This window comes from Myxocyprinus asiaticus, chromosome 7 (assembly GCF_019703515.2).
Source record: "Myxocyprinus asiaticus isolate MX2 ecotype Aquarium Trade chromosome 7, UBuf_Myxa_2, whole genome shotgun sequence".
NCBI classification, from domain to species: domain Eukaryota; kingdom Metazoa; phylum Chordata; class Actinopteri; order Cypriniformes; family Catostomidae; genus Myxocyprinus; species Myxocyprinus asiaticus.
This window is the reverse complement of record NC_059350.1, coordinates 25,489,522-25,508,340: the sequence shown is the minus strand read 5'-3', so window position 1 is coordinate 25,508,340 and position 18,819 is coordinate 25,489,522. Positions and strand designations below refer to the sequence as shown.

General features: G+C 38.1%; 1 protein-coding gene across 6 annotated transcripts in view; it reads right to left on the bottom strand.

The window, feature by feature from the left end:
• The window catches only part of igf2bp2b (insulin-like growth factor 2 mRNA binding protein 2b), a 57,715-nt gene that overhangs the window by 20,954 nt on the left and 17,942 nt on the right, over positions 1–18,819 (bottom strand). For 3 of the 6 annotated variants that reach the window (XM_051702512.1, XM_051702515.1, XM_051702516.1), the window contains exon 2: positions 1,847–2,152. In XM_051702512.1, coding sequence (XP_051558472.1) covers positions 1,847–2,028 — 182 coding nt within the window. In that variant the 5' untranslated portion in view covers positions 2,029–2,152. Of the gene's footprint in view, positions 1–1,846; positions 2,153–14,194; positions 14,317–17,093; positions 17,174–18,819 lie in introns of those variants that run through there. The other 3 variants (XM_051702510.1, XM_051702511.1, XM_051702514.1) reach the window with 2 other exon arrangements.

The window sequence follows — 18,819 nt, the reverse complement described above, 5'->3', positions numbered from 1 at the left end:
TAAACTATTTATAATATCTAGCTCTTTAAAATGTATAAAAACATTGTTCCATTACAATGTATGTGCATTTATATATTACTTTATGACTTATTTAACTGAATAACTTTAGGCTGCTTAATTTCCCCAAAATAATGTCAAAGTTCAAACTATGAACTTACCAGGTCACATTGTAAACTGTGAACAATAATTAAGCATAGAAGTTAGACATAAGATCTCAATATCACTGAACAGTGGATAGTACCAAATTACAGATGCATATTAAGTCATTAGTTCTTTGAAACAATGACGGTTTTTTGAAACCTGCCAAGTGACAGCAGTCCCATCTACTGGCCAGAACAAGTAGTGTTCAACAGCTGGCTGTAAATGCATGGGGTTTAAAACCTAGCTGACCGTCATTTCTGCAGTGAACTGAATGAACATGCAAGCAGTAATCTACCACAGCCAGAGCCCATTGCTTTTCAGTTCAAACAGTCAAAGAAAACATTACATTTCTGAAGTAAAATGAGTGAATCTTCAAAAAAGATCATAGGCTTGGGGCAATACATCAGGGGCTTAAGCCCCCGAATCTTCCACCTCGCAACGCCCCTGCTCATGCAGTCCCTCAAAAAGCAGCGAAAGTTGGATATTGGGCAGAGAGGGGACCAGCATCAGCTTTGTGAAAGAAAGCAAGCCAAGAGTGAAGCGTCTTTAGTTTCAAACGCTCGCACTGAACGCAGTCAGTCTCAACGAGCGCTGCTTCTGTTTGGGCTCAGCCCAGGCAGATAAAACAGTGCTTGTGCCTGTCAGAAAGAGGGATAAATCACTCACATGGAGGGAAACATTTGTGAAATTCCATTTTGAAAAAGAAGCATTAAGAAACCGCTTCTTTTAGGTTCTTTAGCTAGAAAGAAACACACACAATGTTTACAGTTGCAATAAACGGAAGTGTAAATGATACGATGATCGTCGTATGTATAACGGTGAAGAAAAAAATCCACTCGCTGTTCAGGTGTGCAGTTCAAGACAATGAATAAGTTAGGCTTGCAGAGCACAAGAGATGTAATCACAACCCTGAAAAGGAACATTCTGATGAAATGGCATTGTGCTCTGGTTGACGCACGCATAAGAGGCCAAACGCAAATGCCAATAAGATTGCCGTGATTTAACTTTTGGGAGGAGTTCCCATTGCATCAGCTACTAAAGTAACTGACTTGAAAGGGTATCTTCATCTATCCATTGTCATTTATACATCATGCAGTAATTACTCTAATTAAATCTCACAACTTTCATTTCGAGTTAGATACGAGGAAAAAAATGACTTGCTGTCCAGTACGTTTTTTTACTCACTACAAAGAACCGGCTAATAAAAGTCATTCATTCAGAAGGTAGCTTCTGTATGTTTTCAGAAGAATCAGAATCAGAATGAGCTTTATTGCCAAATAAATTATTTGTGATGTAGATTCAAAAGAACCAACTCTTAAGAGTCATTTGTTCAGGAATCTGGCTACACTGGTCACGCTGTATGTTTCATGCTGTAGATTCAAAAGAACCGGCTCATAGGAGTCTTTCGTTCGGGAACCAGACCAGAACCAGAACCAGAACCTGTTCTAGATATGGACTGGCTCTTGGTTCCCAACCCTACTGTCGACAAGCTAGCAACTTGAATAATAACACGTTCAGTCTAATGGCACAGAAATCTGAAGGTAACTCTATTGTCCCCTTGAGTACTGAGGTGTGATAACATCATAGTAATGTTTGTACAGGACCGCACACTCACAATGCATTGACCAAGAATTTGTGCCAGCATACTTCATTAAGTACTTTCCTGGCCTAATTCATGAAACCGGCTCCTCTTTTTTCCTCTTACTTGGACTGTGTCTGCTTTGTGATGTTCTTTATGGTGTGTCCCTCTTTCCCAATGATGGCTCCCACAAACTGTGTGGGTACTAGGATTCTTAGAGGCAGCTCATGCTGACGCTGTCTGGGCCCCTGGAACCCTCCCATGGCCCCTGGTTGACCAAACTCCTGCTCCCGGCTTCCCATCCCCATTTTGGATGCCCCTCGCAGGACCTGGGGTCTTCCACCCCCGTCCCTTCCTGCCTCCTCGTCCAGTATGTACGACAGCCTGAAGGAGTGATTCTCAAAACTGTGGCCTGTCAGATTCTCAATGGCCCTACAGGAAGAAGAGGGAGAGAGAGAGCACAGAGATAAAGGATAACAATTATGGAAACAACCAATACAATGTACACTTTACAAACAGAGACTGTAAGGAGTACCACAACATAAAGAAATGGATTACAAATATGGCAGCTATAGATGGATAGATGGAAGAGAGGATGGATAAATAAATGCATGGTTAGACAGAAACTGATCTCTTACTCTCTAGCTTTCATTCATGTGTAACATTACCCACAGCCGTTTCTGTGTCACTACTAACTGCAAAGAACGACTCCAACAAAGTGATTTAGTACTCACCAACACTGATTTATCTTATTCTATAATCTGTTTACACCTTTTCTTTCTGATTTCCACAATCATATTCATGATCAAATATTTGTATTTCTTGCATTTGCAAACACAAACACATTTATTAACATTAGATATCTGAATGGGGATAAGAAAACTTTTTCCAACTACGTTCTAAATACCTAAATGCATTCTCCAACTGAGGATGACCCTGAATGCCCCAAAAGGGAGCTAAATCAGACAAAAAGTCCCTTTGTATAACCTATGTATGTACACACATACACACCCTGTCTGTTGTTGTGATGGCCACCTCGCTACAGATGCCAGTACAATTACTGAGCGCCGGCCTGTCGCCTAATGACAGGGAATAGTCAATCAGACAACTCATAGCACACACATATCAAACATCGGGACAGACATCCCTGAGATTAAAGCACCAAAAATAAGATCCCTGGAGACCAGAAACCATCCAAACACCTAAACACTTCTTTTGCCACACACATACATGTACACACTCAGATAGTTAAACCAAGGCATGCACTCCAAACAGTCATAACCACTTTCCACAATTCAGTGCCACCTAAAACTCTGTTGACTGTTTGTTTGATTGATCCCATGTGACTATTACTTCCATTTAAATACAAACATATCCTATTATGTTAACCCAACCTATTATTTACATTATCCAGTGGTGAGAAAATTCCCACACTGACTGATGTGTATCTAATACTGATATCTAAATGAGTTAGCAGGACCTTCTGATGAGTAAGAGAAAGTAGATTTGTGGCTTAAAGGGTTGTTTAAAAGTGTTTGTGTATGTGTGTGTTAGCCATATGAGAAAAAGTTCAAGATAGGGTTAAACACCAGCTGGAAAGACCTGGTGCCTCGCCCATTACACGCACACATTTACAGAGGACTTTTATCAGCTGCAAAGAACACAGATACTATTGTTGAAGGCCAAGTGTTCAGTCAGAGCAAACAATTCTCAGCATCTATCTATCAGCTGATGTCAATTCATTCAAAATCACAGAAGCTAATGCTACAAATACGACATCAAATATGTGAAGTGCTGTTCACAATCCTGGGAGTGGATGGAGTAGGGGCTGGTTAGTTAGGACTCACAGTTTTACATCTTCCTCTTTCTAAATTAAAAGGTGCCAAATAACTACATGACAAAAACGTGAAAGATCTGGTCTTAAACCCTGTCTACACAAGTGATGAGGGGATGCGGCACACTGCAATAGCTTAAGACTGTCTACACTGAAAGCATCAAAGTGAACATTGAAAATTACATGCAGCTAACACGGACCAATCAGCTTTGAGCTCAAGCCTAGACTTGAGTAGCGGTTCAGTGAGTGAATGATGTATCCTACTTTATTTTCAATGGAAATCAATTGTATAAAAATCAACATATAATATAATTATTATGATGATGTTATTATTGCTAGAACTGTGTATTTATGTAACACCACCAGTTTACATTAACAGAACAGATGTTATTTAATTATATAACAAATACATTTTTGGTAAAATGTTCACACACTTGATGTTTGGCAAGAAAATCATTTCATTTCAGCCAGATGTTAGCAGAACATCAGAAGTAGAACAAGGTGTCTGTTCACTAAAGGCACACTGCAATGCTTCCTGTGTAGAAAGCATCATTGATTATCATGGGAGCAGTTTGCTTCAACGCACCATTTGTGTCCTCTGTAGACAGGGTGTGAGTCTTTCCATTGGTAGGTCAGTTGCTACACGATTTTGTTTTTGTGATTAACAGTTTTTATTGATTCACACAACTGACAAAGAAAAGCAGAACATATATTCACAGAATCAACATTTAACCCCCATTATTCCTTTTCCCCCTCCCAATCCCCAACCCCACCCTGACCCTCAACAAATATCCCTGTTTTCACACTTGAATATACACACAAAATAATAATAATAAAAAAATAAAAATGATCACACACATTTAAAACTCCACTTATCTCTCTACTGCCCCTCCCCAAGAGCCCTCCAAGAAGGCCAGGTAGCTGCCCTATTTTTTTATTAAATGAATCTAACTTGCCTAGCATTCTACATGACATTTCCTTGAATACCCAATATTTTTATATATTTATCCCCTATATTAATGACCGCCTCATCGCCTAAAATACAGAGCTGGGGCAAAATGAAATTTGAGTACCCAATACGTCACACATAAAACTCTGAACCCTCAACCAAAATTATTGGATCTTAACACACCACCAAAAAACATGGGTTGTGTTTCCTCTTCTGATTGGCATCGCCAGCATGTGGGTGTGTCTTTCTGACCAAGCCTATACAATCTAGAGGGGGTCCAACAGAATCGATGTAAAATCATAAATTGCATAAATTGCACCCTTGCATCTCTAGATGTAGACTTGACATTTTTTAGAATCCTAGCCCACACTTCCTCCTCCAATACCAAGTTTAGATCTTTCGCCCATAATCTCTTGAGAGAAGCTGAAGCTCCGTCCCCCAGACTCTGAATTAGCAGGGAGTAATACACCGATGCCTCATGACCTTTTCCAAAGCAGTAATCACCACTCCCAGAGTATCTGCCGCTTTAGGGGTGTGTATGCTACTCCCAAAAATAGTACAGAGCAGGTGGCACAGCTGTAAATACCTAAAGAACTGAGACCTGGGAATCCCACAATGATGAACCATATTTTCAAAGGATCTCAACACTCCACTCTCAAATAGGTCACTGAGCGTATTAACCTCCCTCTCAATCCACTCTGACCAGCAGAAAGAGGACTTATTACTACTTCATTTTGGGTTCAGCCATATGCTCGAGGCTACATTTAAATAAATGTCCGAATTAAACACTCTGGACACTTTTGTCCATACCGAGTGCAAATGCAATATAACGGGGTGTAAATTAACTTCTCCAGTTAGTTTGATAGAAAGGCTTTGCAATGGTGAAATAGAGGCAAGAACTTCCTGTTCAATACAAAACCAGGGAGGGGCTCTCTCAGGTGGAAGTGACCAATGAGCCAAATGTCTGAGACCAAATGCATAATAATAAAACAAAATCTTGGTCAGGCCTAGTCCACCTTTGTCAATCGGCTTATACAATTTACTGAAATGTAATCTGGAACGTTTACCTTCCCAAATGAAGGACTTCGCTATGCTATCAAATTACTTGAAATAAGAGAGGGGGACATCTATAGGGAGAGACTGTAGCAGGTAGTTGAATTTTGGAATACAATTTATTTTAATAACATTAACCTTTCCAATCATAGATAAATGTAATGAAGCCCACCTGCTCACATCGCTCGAAATCCTTTTTATTAAAGGGTCAAAATTAACTCTAACTAAAATCACACAAATTTGCTGGGAATAAAATACCCAAATACTTAGTGCCCTGTTAGGCCACTGGAAGGCGCCCGGCTGAAAAGCCATTACTGGGCAGTACAATGTCAGATCCAAAGCTTCGGATTAGACCAATTAACTCTGTATCCTGAGAAGTTAGAAAAGGAATTAATAATTCTGTGGAGGCAAGGCACAGATCTAGTGGGGTCGGAGATGAATAATAAAATATAATCTGCATAAAGGCTTATGCGCCACACCTCCCACCATCACCCCGGAAAATCATCCTCCTTTCTCATCGTGGCTGCTAATGGTTCCAGGGCAAGACAGAACAATAATGGGGAAAGAGGGCAACCCTGCCAGAGTAAAATAATCTGAAATGAATCAATTTGTTTGTACCGCTGCTACCGGGAGTCTATAAGGTAACTTAATCCATCCAATAAAAGTATTCCCGAACCCGTACATTTCCAAAATCTTAAAAAGAAAATCCCATTCAACCATATCAAATGCCTTTTCGGTGTCAAGTGAGATGGGAGCGACCGGGGTCTGATCATTCGCCACTGACCACATGATACTGATGAAACACCTAATGTTATCAGAAGAGTTATGGCCCTGAATACACACCACCTGATCTATATGTATAAGAGATGTCATAACTTTATTAATTGGTTAGCCAAAATGTTTTACAACATTTTAACGTCTAGCTGGATCAGGGAAATTGGACGGAAACTCTTACACTCACTTGGATCTTTGTCCTTTTTAAGAATCAGACTGATCTGGGCTTGTGTCATGGTTGGCAGAAGCTTTTCATTCTTTAATGATTCCGTATAATCTTCTAGCAAGAGTGGAGCCAGTTCTGTAGCATAAGATCTAAAAAAATTCAGCGGCAAAGCCGTCTGGCCCCAGAGCCTTGCCTGTAGGCAAGGTCTTAATAACCTCACCAAGCTCCTCCAAGGTTATCTCAGAATCAAGAGAATTTCTTTTGCTCAGCTGACAGTTTAGGAAGTTCTAATCGTTCCACAAAATTTCTAATATATTCTGCAGTAGAAAAAGATGTGCAACTATAAAGATGAAGATAGAATTCTTTAAAAGCCTTATTAATATCAGTGGGCAAGGTAAATATTTCACAACTAGCAGGGGAATGGTAGAAAAAGACTCTCTCTGTTTTATATATTTAGCCAGTAGTTTTCCTGCTTTGTCCCCCGACTCAAAGTATGACTGTCTTGCCCTGAACAGCTAAAACTCCTCCTTCCGCAACAAAATAGTATTACATCTGTATTTCAATCAGGTAAATTCTCTGAGGCCATTAGACAACATTCGGCGCTTCAGCACTGCCTCGGCACTTTTAATATTCCCTTCCAATTCCACGAGTTCTTGTGCTTTGGATTTTTTGGTGAAAGCGGAATACTGTATAATCCAGCCCCTAAGAACCGTTTAAAGTGCCTCCCAAGCCATGCCCACAAAGGATACTGAGGACCAGTTGGTCTACATACAGACACGGATTTCAGCCTTTAGCATTTGTTGGAATTCAGGATTTTGCAAGAGGGATACATTAAGGTGCCAACTACATGATTTCCTTTTCTTCATATGTGGCAACATTTCTAAACACACCAGGATGTGATCTGAGACTAAAATGTTTCCAATTGGGCAATCAACGACAGATGATATGAGGGACTTAGATATATTTATAGTCCCTACCAGATGGGTTCAAAAGCCTCCAAATATCTGTACGACCAAGATTTTTACACATCCTGTGAAGCGTCAATGTTGCTCTAGGGGCTTGCACACTTTTGCTTCACTATGATCAAGGACTGAGTCTATCAAAAGATTAAAGTCTCCTCCCAATATTATATCATGAGGGGTGCCAGCGGCTTGCAACATTCCTTCAAGATCTATAAAAAAAAGCCCTGATCATCGACGTTCGGTGCATAAATATTAGCCAAAATAAGACTTTGTCCCTGAATTTCGGCTAAAACAATAATGACTCTTGCTAATTTATCTTTACACTGTTTGAGACATTTGAATTGTAGATGTTTACTTATCAGTGTAATGACTCCCCTGCTCTTACTCGAGCCAGCACTATAAAAAAAAAAAAAGCCCACCCCATATCTTTCCAAATTCTTCAGCTTCCTGCGGAGAAAGGTGAGTTTCTTGGAGAAACGCTATATCATATTTCTTATAGTTAAGAAGAGAAATAACCTTCCTTCTTTTTATGGGGTGCCCCAACCCATTCACATTCCACGTGGAGAGAGACAATCCACTCATATTAACATTTGACATTTACACTAACGGTCAAAAGTTTTGAAACACTTACTCATTCTTTATTAAAAAATTTTTTTTCACATTTTAGAATAATAGTAAAGTCATCAAAACTATGGAATAACATAAATGGATCTATGGAAATTATGTTGTGATGTCCCAATGCAAGAAAACTGAAATATCCAATGAAAAAATGCTTTTAGGATAAATAAGCCGCAGGCCAGATTAAACCATGTGGAAGGCTGGATCTGACAAGTGGGCCATCATTTGCCCATGTCTGTTCTAGATCTACCTCAACACAGATTGTTTTAACTTTTTAGGAGGTTGAGTTGTCAAGCTTTATGTCCAATTCCTTTCTTAGCATCTTGTTGAGCTCCATAGAGTATGTGGGATCTGTGTAAGAGGGGCTACTCTAGTTTTACCTACCATGAAGGTTACAGTACATGTACAGTGTCTTTGGCTGTGGTCTAAAGGTGTGTTCAAAATGCTCTCCTTGCTGATGCTCGTATCAATACAGCTGTGTCTATATCGATATTATGCAGCACTTTAAAAGTTTGCGTCTATCGCGCAACGCAAACTGTCTTTAAGCAGGGGCGTTGCTCATGCCCCAGAAAAGTTCTGCTGTACCCCAGTAAAAATGTTCCTGATAAATCCTTGTCTGACGATAGCAATTACCATATACAGATCTGGGAAATATGCTTTCCTGTTCATTGGACTTGATCATTTACATAATTTAAATAATTTAAAACACAAAGACTAATTGTGACATTCGTTGAAGTGAACACTTCCTTAGCAGCAATTTATCCAATCATCCTCTGCGAAACTAAACATGAGGGGAGGAAGGATCGAAAATAGTTACCAAGCTAACGCTTGCTAATGTGTTAATGAGTGTTTTGAATTATTGTATTTTTTATGAATATATTAATAAATTAAGTTTAAACAATGTAACAACAAGCACTCCAAGGTAATGCAGCTGTGCAAAGACGGCACTCTGAAGTGACGCGTGAGTGAGTAAGGACATGCCATTTTACAAAAATATCTTGCTTCGAATCCTCTGTCCTCATTTCCTTTTCTTGCCTTTCTAGTTTCTTAAGAGGGTGGAGCTAGGATACAAGGAAAGGAAGCAAGGTAGCCTTTAGCCTCCTCGTTAGTGCGCCCGCCTCCCATGCCAGCTGACACCTGTTCGAATCTCACTCGGAGTGAGTCGAGCAGGACCGGTTATAAATGCACAATTTCAGACATGAGAAGCACCCGATGTAATTTCTTGCTGCGCCTCCGCAGCACCTGCAGTTTCAGGGCAGAAGTGCTAGTGCTGCAGTCCCTGGGCAGAAGTTGGGGCAGAGCTAAATTATTATGTCACCGCAGCAAGTTGCTGGCCAGCAGCATTCGAGGATGGATGTTTACGTGGCAAAAAAGTTAGTTTGTTTGGTGAAGTTGTTTACTCACTAACTGCTTGGATTGTTTTCTGTTAATGTTGTGGATGCTTATACTTGCTGTCATGCTTTAATTAATCGAATATTCCAGGGCGATATTGTGCTTACCATTTGGATTGGCGAGGTGTATAGTACAGAGGTTTGCTGGTAAAACTGTAACATATTTCTTTTAATGCCCTAGATATATTCAGAACCACCATTCATTACCCAGTAACAGCAATATACACGTTTTTGCTCAAATGGTGTGTTTAAATGATACTGGACATATTAACAAAGTTCTCCATGAATGTATGCTCATCTCAAGCTGTTTGTATGTACCGATTATATTTGTAGCACAGTATTTCACTATTATACAGATTTACTCATTTAGCCTGTTATTTAATTGTTTATGGAGCTGTCGACCATCTCTCCATTATGTCTTTACTGCCAAAAAAATGAAATTTTTAAGAAGAAATGACTTGGATCCTCACAATATTTGTTATCACTGCATATTATTTTGTGTTTAATAAAGTATATTGCATCCCCATCGTTACTGAATCCTCATTCTTTGTGTTTTTACAGAAACATTTTATTGTAGCCTGCTATTTTACCAATGTTAACTTGCATTGTCTGATGAGGCTGAAAAATATAATATAAAAATATTTAAGGGTCTTGCATTAAACTCATATCAGCCATTTCAAGTGTCTCACCTCTTAAATTTAGGCTATTTTCATTGGTACGACCTGCCCAGAGACTGCTTTTTAATATTAATACATGGTGTATAAAACACTTGAATAACAGTGTTACAAGATATACAAAAGGGTTGATGATAAACAATCTTAGTATAACGTACTGGATTAAATTCTAACGTGAAAATAGCATGTCATAGCTCCGCCCTGAGACTGCTGCCCTGGAGGTTCTGGCCTCAAACTGCTGGTGCTACAAGGCCAGTGAAAGCTATTTGACGTAATTTTGTCATTTAGGGGGCTACTAGCTAGATAGTTTGCTCACTAAAACACTAGATTTTAGCTTGTTAGGTTTTTTAAATACTACATCAGTTGCTCTGTTTGCTAGGAGTGACCAGTACAAGCTTAATGCATTTTTATTTATCCAGATGGATATATGAACACTTTTAGTTTCACATTGTGGACGAGGGAGAGAAGAGCAGCAGTCAGTCAGGTGAGGATGAGCAAACAGCAGGGAAGGGAACAGAGGCTGTCTCCCATAAACTCTGGATGGTCCGCATTTAGTTTAATTTACCCTTAAATGCATCTTTAGAGAACAGATCAAAATGTAACTCCTTTTTCACTGTACATCTTGTCATTACAGTCTCTAGGCACACTTACGATTTCAAGCTCGATTACATTTCCTATCACTTGATGCATGGGCAGAGCACTAGATGGCGCTATAGGAAGTGTAAACAAGCTTGAAAACATGATCGCCAAGGTGACTGCTGTCAAGATGTACAGTGAAAAAGGAGATATATTTTGGTATGTTCTCACCTAAAACCGACTGGATCGCTTCAGAAGACATTGATTAAACCACTGGAGTTGGAAGAATTATTTCTGTGTTGACTTTGTCTCCTTTTTGGAGCTTCAAAAGCGTGATCACCATTCACTTGCATTGTATGGACCAGCAGAGCTGAGATATCCTTCTAAAAATCTTCACTTGTGTTCAGCAGAAGAAAAAAGGTCATACACATCTGGGATGGCATGTAAATGATGAGAGAATTTTCATTTTTGGGTGACTTAACCTTTTAAGTCAATAAATGAGTAATTTGGTACAGTATTTTATGCTGAGTCATTAAAGACTTTATTGTAAAAAAGACTCTGTTGATAAATAGGTTTATAGTGCATAGTTTATAGTTTTCCGCTGAGAGATATGCTGACCACCTCATCTCTATTCTCATTCTGGCTTCACGGCACACATGGCTCAAAATCCCAGTGTATAAAGTGTAACCTGAAGACACAGGCTGTGTACGTCCGGAGGCTGTTTAAAGAGGTAGGATGAAAATAAGGTGCTAACAGTTCTGAGACCAGTTTCCTTAAGAGTTCCATTCATCCAAAAACGCTGTTGGTTAAATCATTAACTGATTAGGCAGCAAGGTAGCTGCCTATATTTTATGATGACGCCACAGTTTGAGTAAACAGCCCTAACAAAAGTATAGCTCAGATCCCAGTGTCCTATGATCCTGGCGTCCATCGTGCTTTCAAACAATGTCAATGAAGAAAAATGGTCGGGCTCAAATCTAGTATCGACCATTTCTCTACATTGACATTGTTTGCAAGCACAATGGATGCCAGGATCAGAGGACACCAGGATCTGAGCTACACTTTTGTAAGGGAAAATATGGGATATTTGGGCCCGATACGATAACGATTTTAGAGTTGAGAAAATTCAACGATTACCGATATGGTGGCCGATATAGTTAATTTTTGAGCTGGAATGAAAACAAACCTTTTCTATGTGGATTGTGCACCCAGAAGGCTGCTTTCTTAAAGAAATATTTTTATCAAAGAATATTTTACATTATACATTGTCAACAAATTCTAGAAATGAACACTGAGAAAATAAAGAATAAATAAAAATACAATAAATAACTAAATAAACATCAGTAATGTATGTTCAGTATCAGTTAGTTGCTGACCATTTAAATAAAGAATACATTAAAATTATAGCTAAATAAAAATCAGTACTGTATGTTTAGTATCAGTCAATGGCTGACCATTTAAATAAAGAATAAATAAAAATAAAATAAATAGCTAAATAAACATCAGTATTGTTTAGTATCAGTCAAATGCTGACCATTTAAATAAAGAATAAATACAAATAAAATAAATAGCTAAATAAATATCAGTATTGTTTAGTATCAGTCAAATGCTGACCATTTAAATAAAAAATAAATACAAATAAAATAAATTGCTAAATAAACAACAGTACTGTTCAGTATCAGTCAGTTGCTGACCATTTAAATAAAGAATAAATAAAAATAAAATAAATTGCTAAATAAACATCAGTAGTACTGTTTAGTATCAGTCAAATGCTGACTATTTTAATACTGCCAGTATTATAAGTGGCAGGTTGTAAAACAAGAAGCATTTACACCGGCCGAGTCAAGAGATAAACAGCGGCAGCAGTGTTACATTGTATTCTGCTATACAAGTTCAGGGGAAACTTTCAACGGTGGAAAACCAGACTTTTAAATATTACATTTTGTAAATGTAATGACTGGAATTGTTTGGTTGAAGGGGGTACCAAATCCTGAACAAAACAGTTTGGTGAATACATGTTTACACACTAGCTTCCACTCAGTTAACAAGGTATGAAAGTAGCTACGTGGTTAGCTAGTTAGTTATAAGCTCGTTGTCATGGAGAGTAAAAGATGGACGTTGTATATTTACTTAAGCATTGCGCCTCACAACTAGGTAACAACGTAGCATGAAATCAACACTCAACAGACACAGTCCACCACCGCACCTCCTGAGCTGCAAAAAGATGCTCTGATGCTTGCCTTCCAATCTGCTACATTACTGACTGCACTGACAAACTCATAGCAAATAGATGTGATAAACATGAGTGACATGGTTGTCAGGGACAGGGTTAACGTTATAGTAGTTATATTGAAAAGGGAAAATTATGGGGTCATTGTTTATTCACTTTCCAGTATGTATTTAACTAACTAGTTAGCAACTTACCGCAAAACACCACTTAAATCCACACTGTCTGCAGAACCACCGTCGGAGTCGGAGCACGCTCTGCTGGACAAACTAATTTATAAAAACCAATTCTAAATCACCCCAAGCATTGTTTTCTTCATTATATGTTCTGAAAAGAAGTTTTCATATCTGTGCATATCGGAAAACATATACGGCAATACGATATATCAAAAATTGGTCGGGCACTACACTAGATGACGTCACTACAGGAATAACGTTTGTGCCTGCAAATTATCCCCGGGTGTGCCATTCCTCTTAAGAGTTCTCATCTAGAAAGTTACTAAGGGTACTCTTAAGGAAACTGGTCTCAGAACAGTTTCATGTATCGCAATTCTGATTTTACTTCAATTAATTGTGCAACCCTACTGGATACATGTATGTACATGCTCCTTGTAAACTGGATTTACATGCATGTATTTGAGTGGAACATACGAGCAATTATTACTTGTAAACACCTTTTTTATTAAACAAGACTGAAGAAGCCGTTCTTACAGTATTTAAAAAGTGCACATCTACAAGACTCACTATCAATCACCAGTGATTGTAACAGGGTGACATAACAGCATTTGCAGGCCAAATGCCTTCACCAGCCATAAGATCACTAGGCTACATCACCTCCACTTACAAGGTCAGATGAGTGTCCGTTGCTGTTCACACTTCAAGCCATAGTACACACCATCCTTTTCCAAACACACACATTAATGAATACACACAATATTTCCAAACACACATATTACAGAACCGCATAAGCAAAGCCTCATTCAAGTCTGCTTAATTAATTTCTGTTCATTCTATTTATATAAGCAAATGTGTCAGCAAAATATCAGTGAAATGTAAGTATAATAAAAACACGAGCCATTTTCTACAGTAAAAAATATCATCATTGCCCAAATATAGCTCGTCTCTCAAAAAACACCGTTACCAATTACTTCCCTGACAAGAATGACCGGTTTCTTAGCTTACAAATATTTATTATGAATGCCTTTAAACTGAGATAAGCTGTTTAAAATGTTAAGAGAGCAAGTTATTTACCTTATTGTGTTCAGTACACACTTTTGTCCTGATGGATACACACATCAACTTTGCTAACTGAACGCTATGCTAGTGCTGCCACAATGATCACCTTCACACAACATCCTGCTCTTCCAGTTCTGCAGACAAGCTGAGATTATCATCAGACTTAACTATTTTATATATACATCAGTGACACACCTACTGACAAAGCAAAAACAAGAGACAGAGAGAAAGAGTGAGAAGATACACTCACAGAATGAAACAATGTGACAACTTAGACACTACCTCTGACAGGGTGAAAGGGACACCAAAGTGCCATGACAATTGTTCCACCAGCCACGTCGTTTGGGCGTCACCGATCAACGTTATTTATGTAATAGAGGTTTCAGGGCCAGACAGGTGCCAAGTAGGTTCTCCACCCATTTGTTTGTAAGAAGCCAGGAAAAACTTCTATTGTATTTATTGTAAAGAGTCATAGTGAATTTGTAAGGCTAACCAGAAGAACCAACCATTAACAAAATACAGTATGAAAATTGCAGGGCCATGAACAGAGAAAAAGAGGCAAGACAGCAACTTTATTGAAACTCTTCAGAAATTTTTATAAGTTTAAACATTTATATGGAATGTGTAAGGCTGCACATGAAACACCACATATGATTTTTAATGCTAATCTAAAGACATCAAGACAAGGCCAACTAAAATTGCTCAAGTTTCGAATGGGTTCATTCTAAGATTGCCAACAACAAAAAAACACCCCAAACCAGTTTGCTTGGTGGCTTTAACTCTGGTGATCTTGGCCTGAGGCTCTAAATGAACAGCAGGCAGATAGTTAAACAGCCCCTAATCTTCTATCTTCAACAAATCAGTAATAACAGATAGCAGGGTTAGTAATTTCTACTCCTGGAGAACAACATTCCTGCAGAGATTACGATGAGTTCCATTCAACTCAGAAAGTCAGAATTTCCAGCTACCTACATGGAAAATTGCAATGGAATGCCATTTGACTACCAATTTGGAAACTTGTGGGGAAATCTAGAACTCTGATTTCAACAAGATGAAGGTGTGTGAATTCATGCAAACATGTCGGCACCCATGGAAATTTACACAGATAATGTTAAAAAATACACTTTCATCAAAATTAAATGCATCAATAAGTCAAAATTTCTACATTTGATGATCAGAAAACTTGTTTAGAAAACATTTGCAGAAACAGGTGCTTAAAATTTGGTTCATATTCTGTCTTTTAATAATTATACACCAGTAGAACAAATGCTGTTATTGCATAGAATCGTTCATCATTTTGGTTGCTAGGAGATGTTTCTGTCAACAATCGAACACCTGCTAAGCTAAGAGGAGCATTTCCGTTTAGTTTCCTTATACGCCATCTTTCGAGCATCAGGCAATGGAATGCCTTTATGGGCAGAGATCGGAGATATCAAGTAGGAATATCTCACATCCGACTTTGAATGGAACGCAGCAATAGTTTCAACCTTGCTCCAACAAGGCTGTAATTTCAAGTAAACCCAAAGACCTTAGCTGCATCCAATTCACATACTGTCAGATTATGTTCTGCCTTTGATAAAGAAAGTATTTCTCGGCTGGTAAAAAGGTATGTTCTTTAGTTATGCAGGTAAAGGACTTTTGAAATGAGGAGGCAGAGTGCCATTTAGTTTTTTTGTCCAGTGTAAATTCAGTTAATTAGTTCTATTAGACATTTACATAGCTTTAAGGTTAAACCATACAAATATGAAATCTGATATATCACAACATATGATATAAAAAGAGTAGGCCTATATAAAAATATATGATCACATATATATTCAAAATAAAAGTCACATACTTGCATCTATATGCAACAACATACACGTATTTCTAAATACTAAAAAGTAGCTTATTTATAACATATTTTTTCCTAAATCAGAGTTTAATGTGAAATAGCTATGTAGCCTACATATATGCTCAAATATATGAACTAGCATATTTTCCAGAATATAAATTGCATTTTTTTTTCATCATTAGAAAGGTCCTGCGATTTAGAGTCCAAAATGGCTTATTTACGTAACTGATGTCGGTCACTCAAACACACAAACACCAAAACACATATGCGTACACACAAACAAATAAAACCAACAGTCATAGAGGAGATGGTAGTATAGTTTTGAAGTAAATTCAGAGTATTCTGCCTTTAAGAAGTACTTTCTACAACCAGTTTAAATATTCTGTCCCTTCATAACATTATTGTTCTAACAAACTCTAGACTCATGAAATCAAAGACCATTTGAAAATAATAATAAAAAAGCCTCTATATGGCCAAGTGTGATCATTAAACAGCAGAAAGATGTAATTTTATGAAATAATATAGAGTCACATGCGCTGTGCACCACAGTATGAATAAGAGGCACCTCTCTGCCCTGTCATCTCCTTCACACACACACACAGGCATGCACACGAACACACACACACACACACACACACACACACACAGTCACGCACACGAACACACCCACAAACGCTACACACACTACTAATGCTTGATTTTTATGCAGTGTCCAATAGTATCCATCTGCAGAGCCACAGATCAGTGTGTTGAGTGTATAAACGACTGTGAACTCTATAATGAACTCTTTCTCATTGCAGCTCTGAGATTTTAGCTCGAGAGTCGCAGGAAGCTTGATAAAACGAACTCTTCACAAACAGGAAGAACTTCAAACATCTTTCAAAATAAAAGTCCTGCTGAAACGAGAGCTCTGTTCAACTGACTGCATGAAATTATGACAGAAAAATATTACTACTGTTTAAAAGTGTAATATTCAAAGCAGTCGCAATAATACTCATAGGGTTTCTCCCCTTTTCATCCAAATTTGGCATGCCCAATTCCAAATGCTCTCTAAGTCCTTGTGGTGGCGTAGTGACTCACCTCAATCCAGGTGGCGGAGGATGAATCTCAGTTGCCTCCACATCTGAGACAGTCAATCCGCGCATCTTATCACGTGGCTTGTGGAGCCAGACCTAGACGCGTTACCGCGGAGACCTAGCGCGTGTGGAGGCTCACCCTATTCTCCACGGCATCCACACACAATGCACCACATGCACCACCGAGAGCGAGAACCCCATTATGGCGACCACGACGAGATTAACCCAACGTGACTCTACCCACCCTAGCAACCGGGCCAATCAGTTGCTTAGGAAGCCTGAATGGAGTCACTCAGCATGCCCTGGATTCGAACTTGCAAATCCAGGTGTGGTAGTCAGCGTCTTTTAATTGTTGAGCTACCCAGGCCCCCACAATAATATAATATGAAATGGTTATATTATTAGATTATTATCTGTAAGCAATATCACATAAGCAAGTGTACTGAATATCAGCATGCTGTGATTCAGCCATGGCAGCATTTTGCCTTATGTAATCAATTTCATTTGTTTTCAAATTGTTTTCATTTAATGTTTTCATTAATACTGTAAAGCTCTGTTGTGCATCTTTTTTTTTTAACCAAAAATAATATTTATATATATTGTTGAAAAGTACTATATTTTCATTTGATTAAAGCTGTACAGCATGTATTTGATTAAACACAATTTGATCATAACATTTAATTAGAACATTTAATTTGGAATCCAGAAAACAGAAAAGGCATAATCTGTATCTATAAGACTTTATGCAGGTCTTTTAGACAAGTAATTTTCTGTGTAATTTGCAGTATTTCAATATTGTAAACAATGCAATATTGATCAGGTGCGACTTATATTCAGGATGGACTTTTTGCATAAAATTTGTTATTTACATTTTTAAAAATGTTCATTGCTAAACATCAGATTTCTTATGGGAAGGCACATGAAATACCCTTTATTTTACACTGTTAATAAGCATACTTTATATATTTTTGTATATACATATTAACAGACTATTTATTAAATCAAATCAAAGACTCATCACGTTTTATAATTATTTTTACATTGCTTCAAAAATAATACCTACAATTATACAGCAACAAGCATATTTCATGTACTACATTTAATTTGTTCGTCTATAATTTTTTATAGTCACCTTATTTTTTTAAACATTAGTAATCTACTCCTTGGTAAACATTGTGGGTGTCATAATGGCAACTTACTGGCATTTCATGTCATTTCAAGTTAATTTTGATTTGGACATGACCAAAAGTGGTGTTGTCCCCATCTGTTTATTGTTTCTTTGTAAATTATCTCTCCATTTCCATTAGCTCGTCTCATTCAGCTGTGATTCCAAGAGCATGAGAGGTGGGCACTATAGCATTAACTGACTGACAGCGTATTGAGCGAAGCAGCACTAATTGTAGTGTTAATACAAACTGCCTAAGGTTTAATGAATACTGTGTATTCAGACATACTACTCAACAAACTCGACATACTGCATTTAGCTTACCATATATTAGGTAAGCATGCATATTCAGAGGCGGGCTTGATTAGTTGGTTTAGATGCATTTAATTAGAGCTGTAACTAAACACTGCAAGAAAGTGGCCCTACAGTAGCTGAAATGAGTAACCCTGGTAAAGAACCTGTTGTAACTCAATTTCAATTTCCAGCTCAATTTCACCTGTAGCCAGTTTTAGCCATTTTTGGGATATGTTTAAGGCTGTAGCCTGAGTCCCTGAAGTCACAGTGG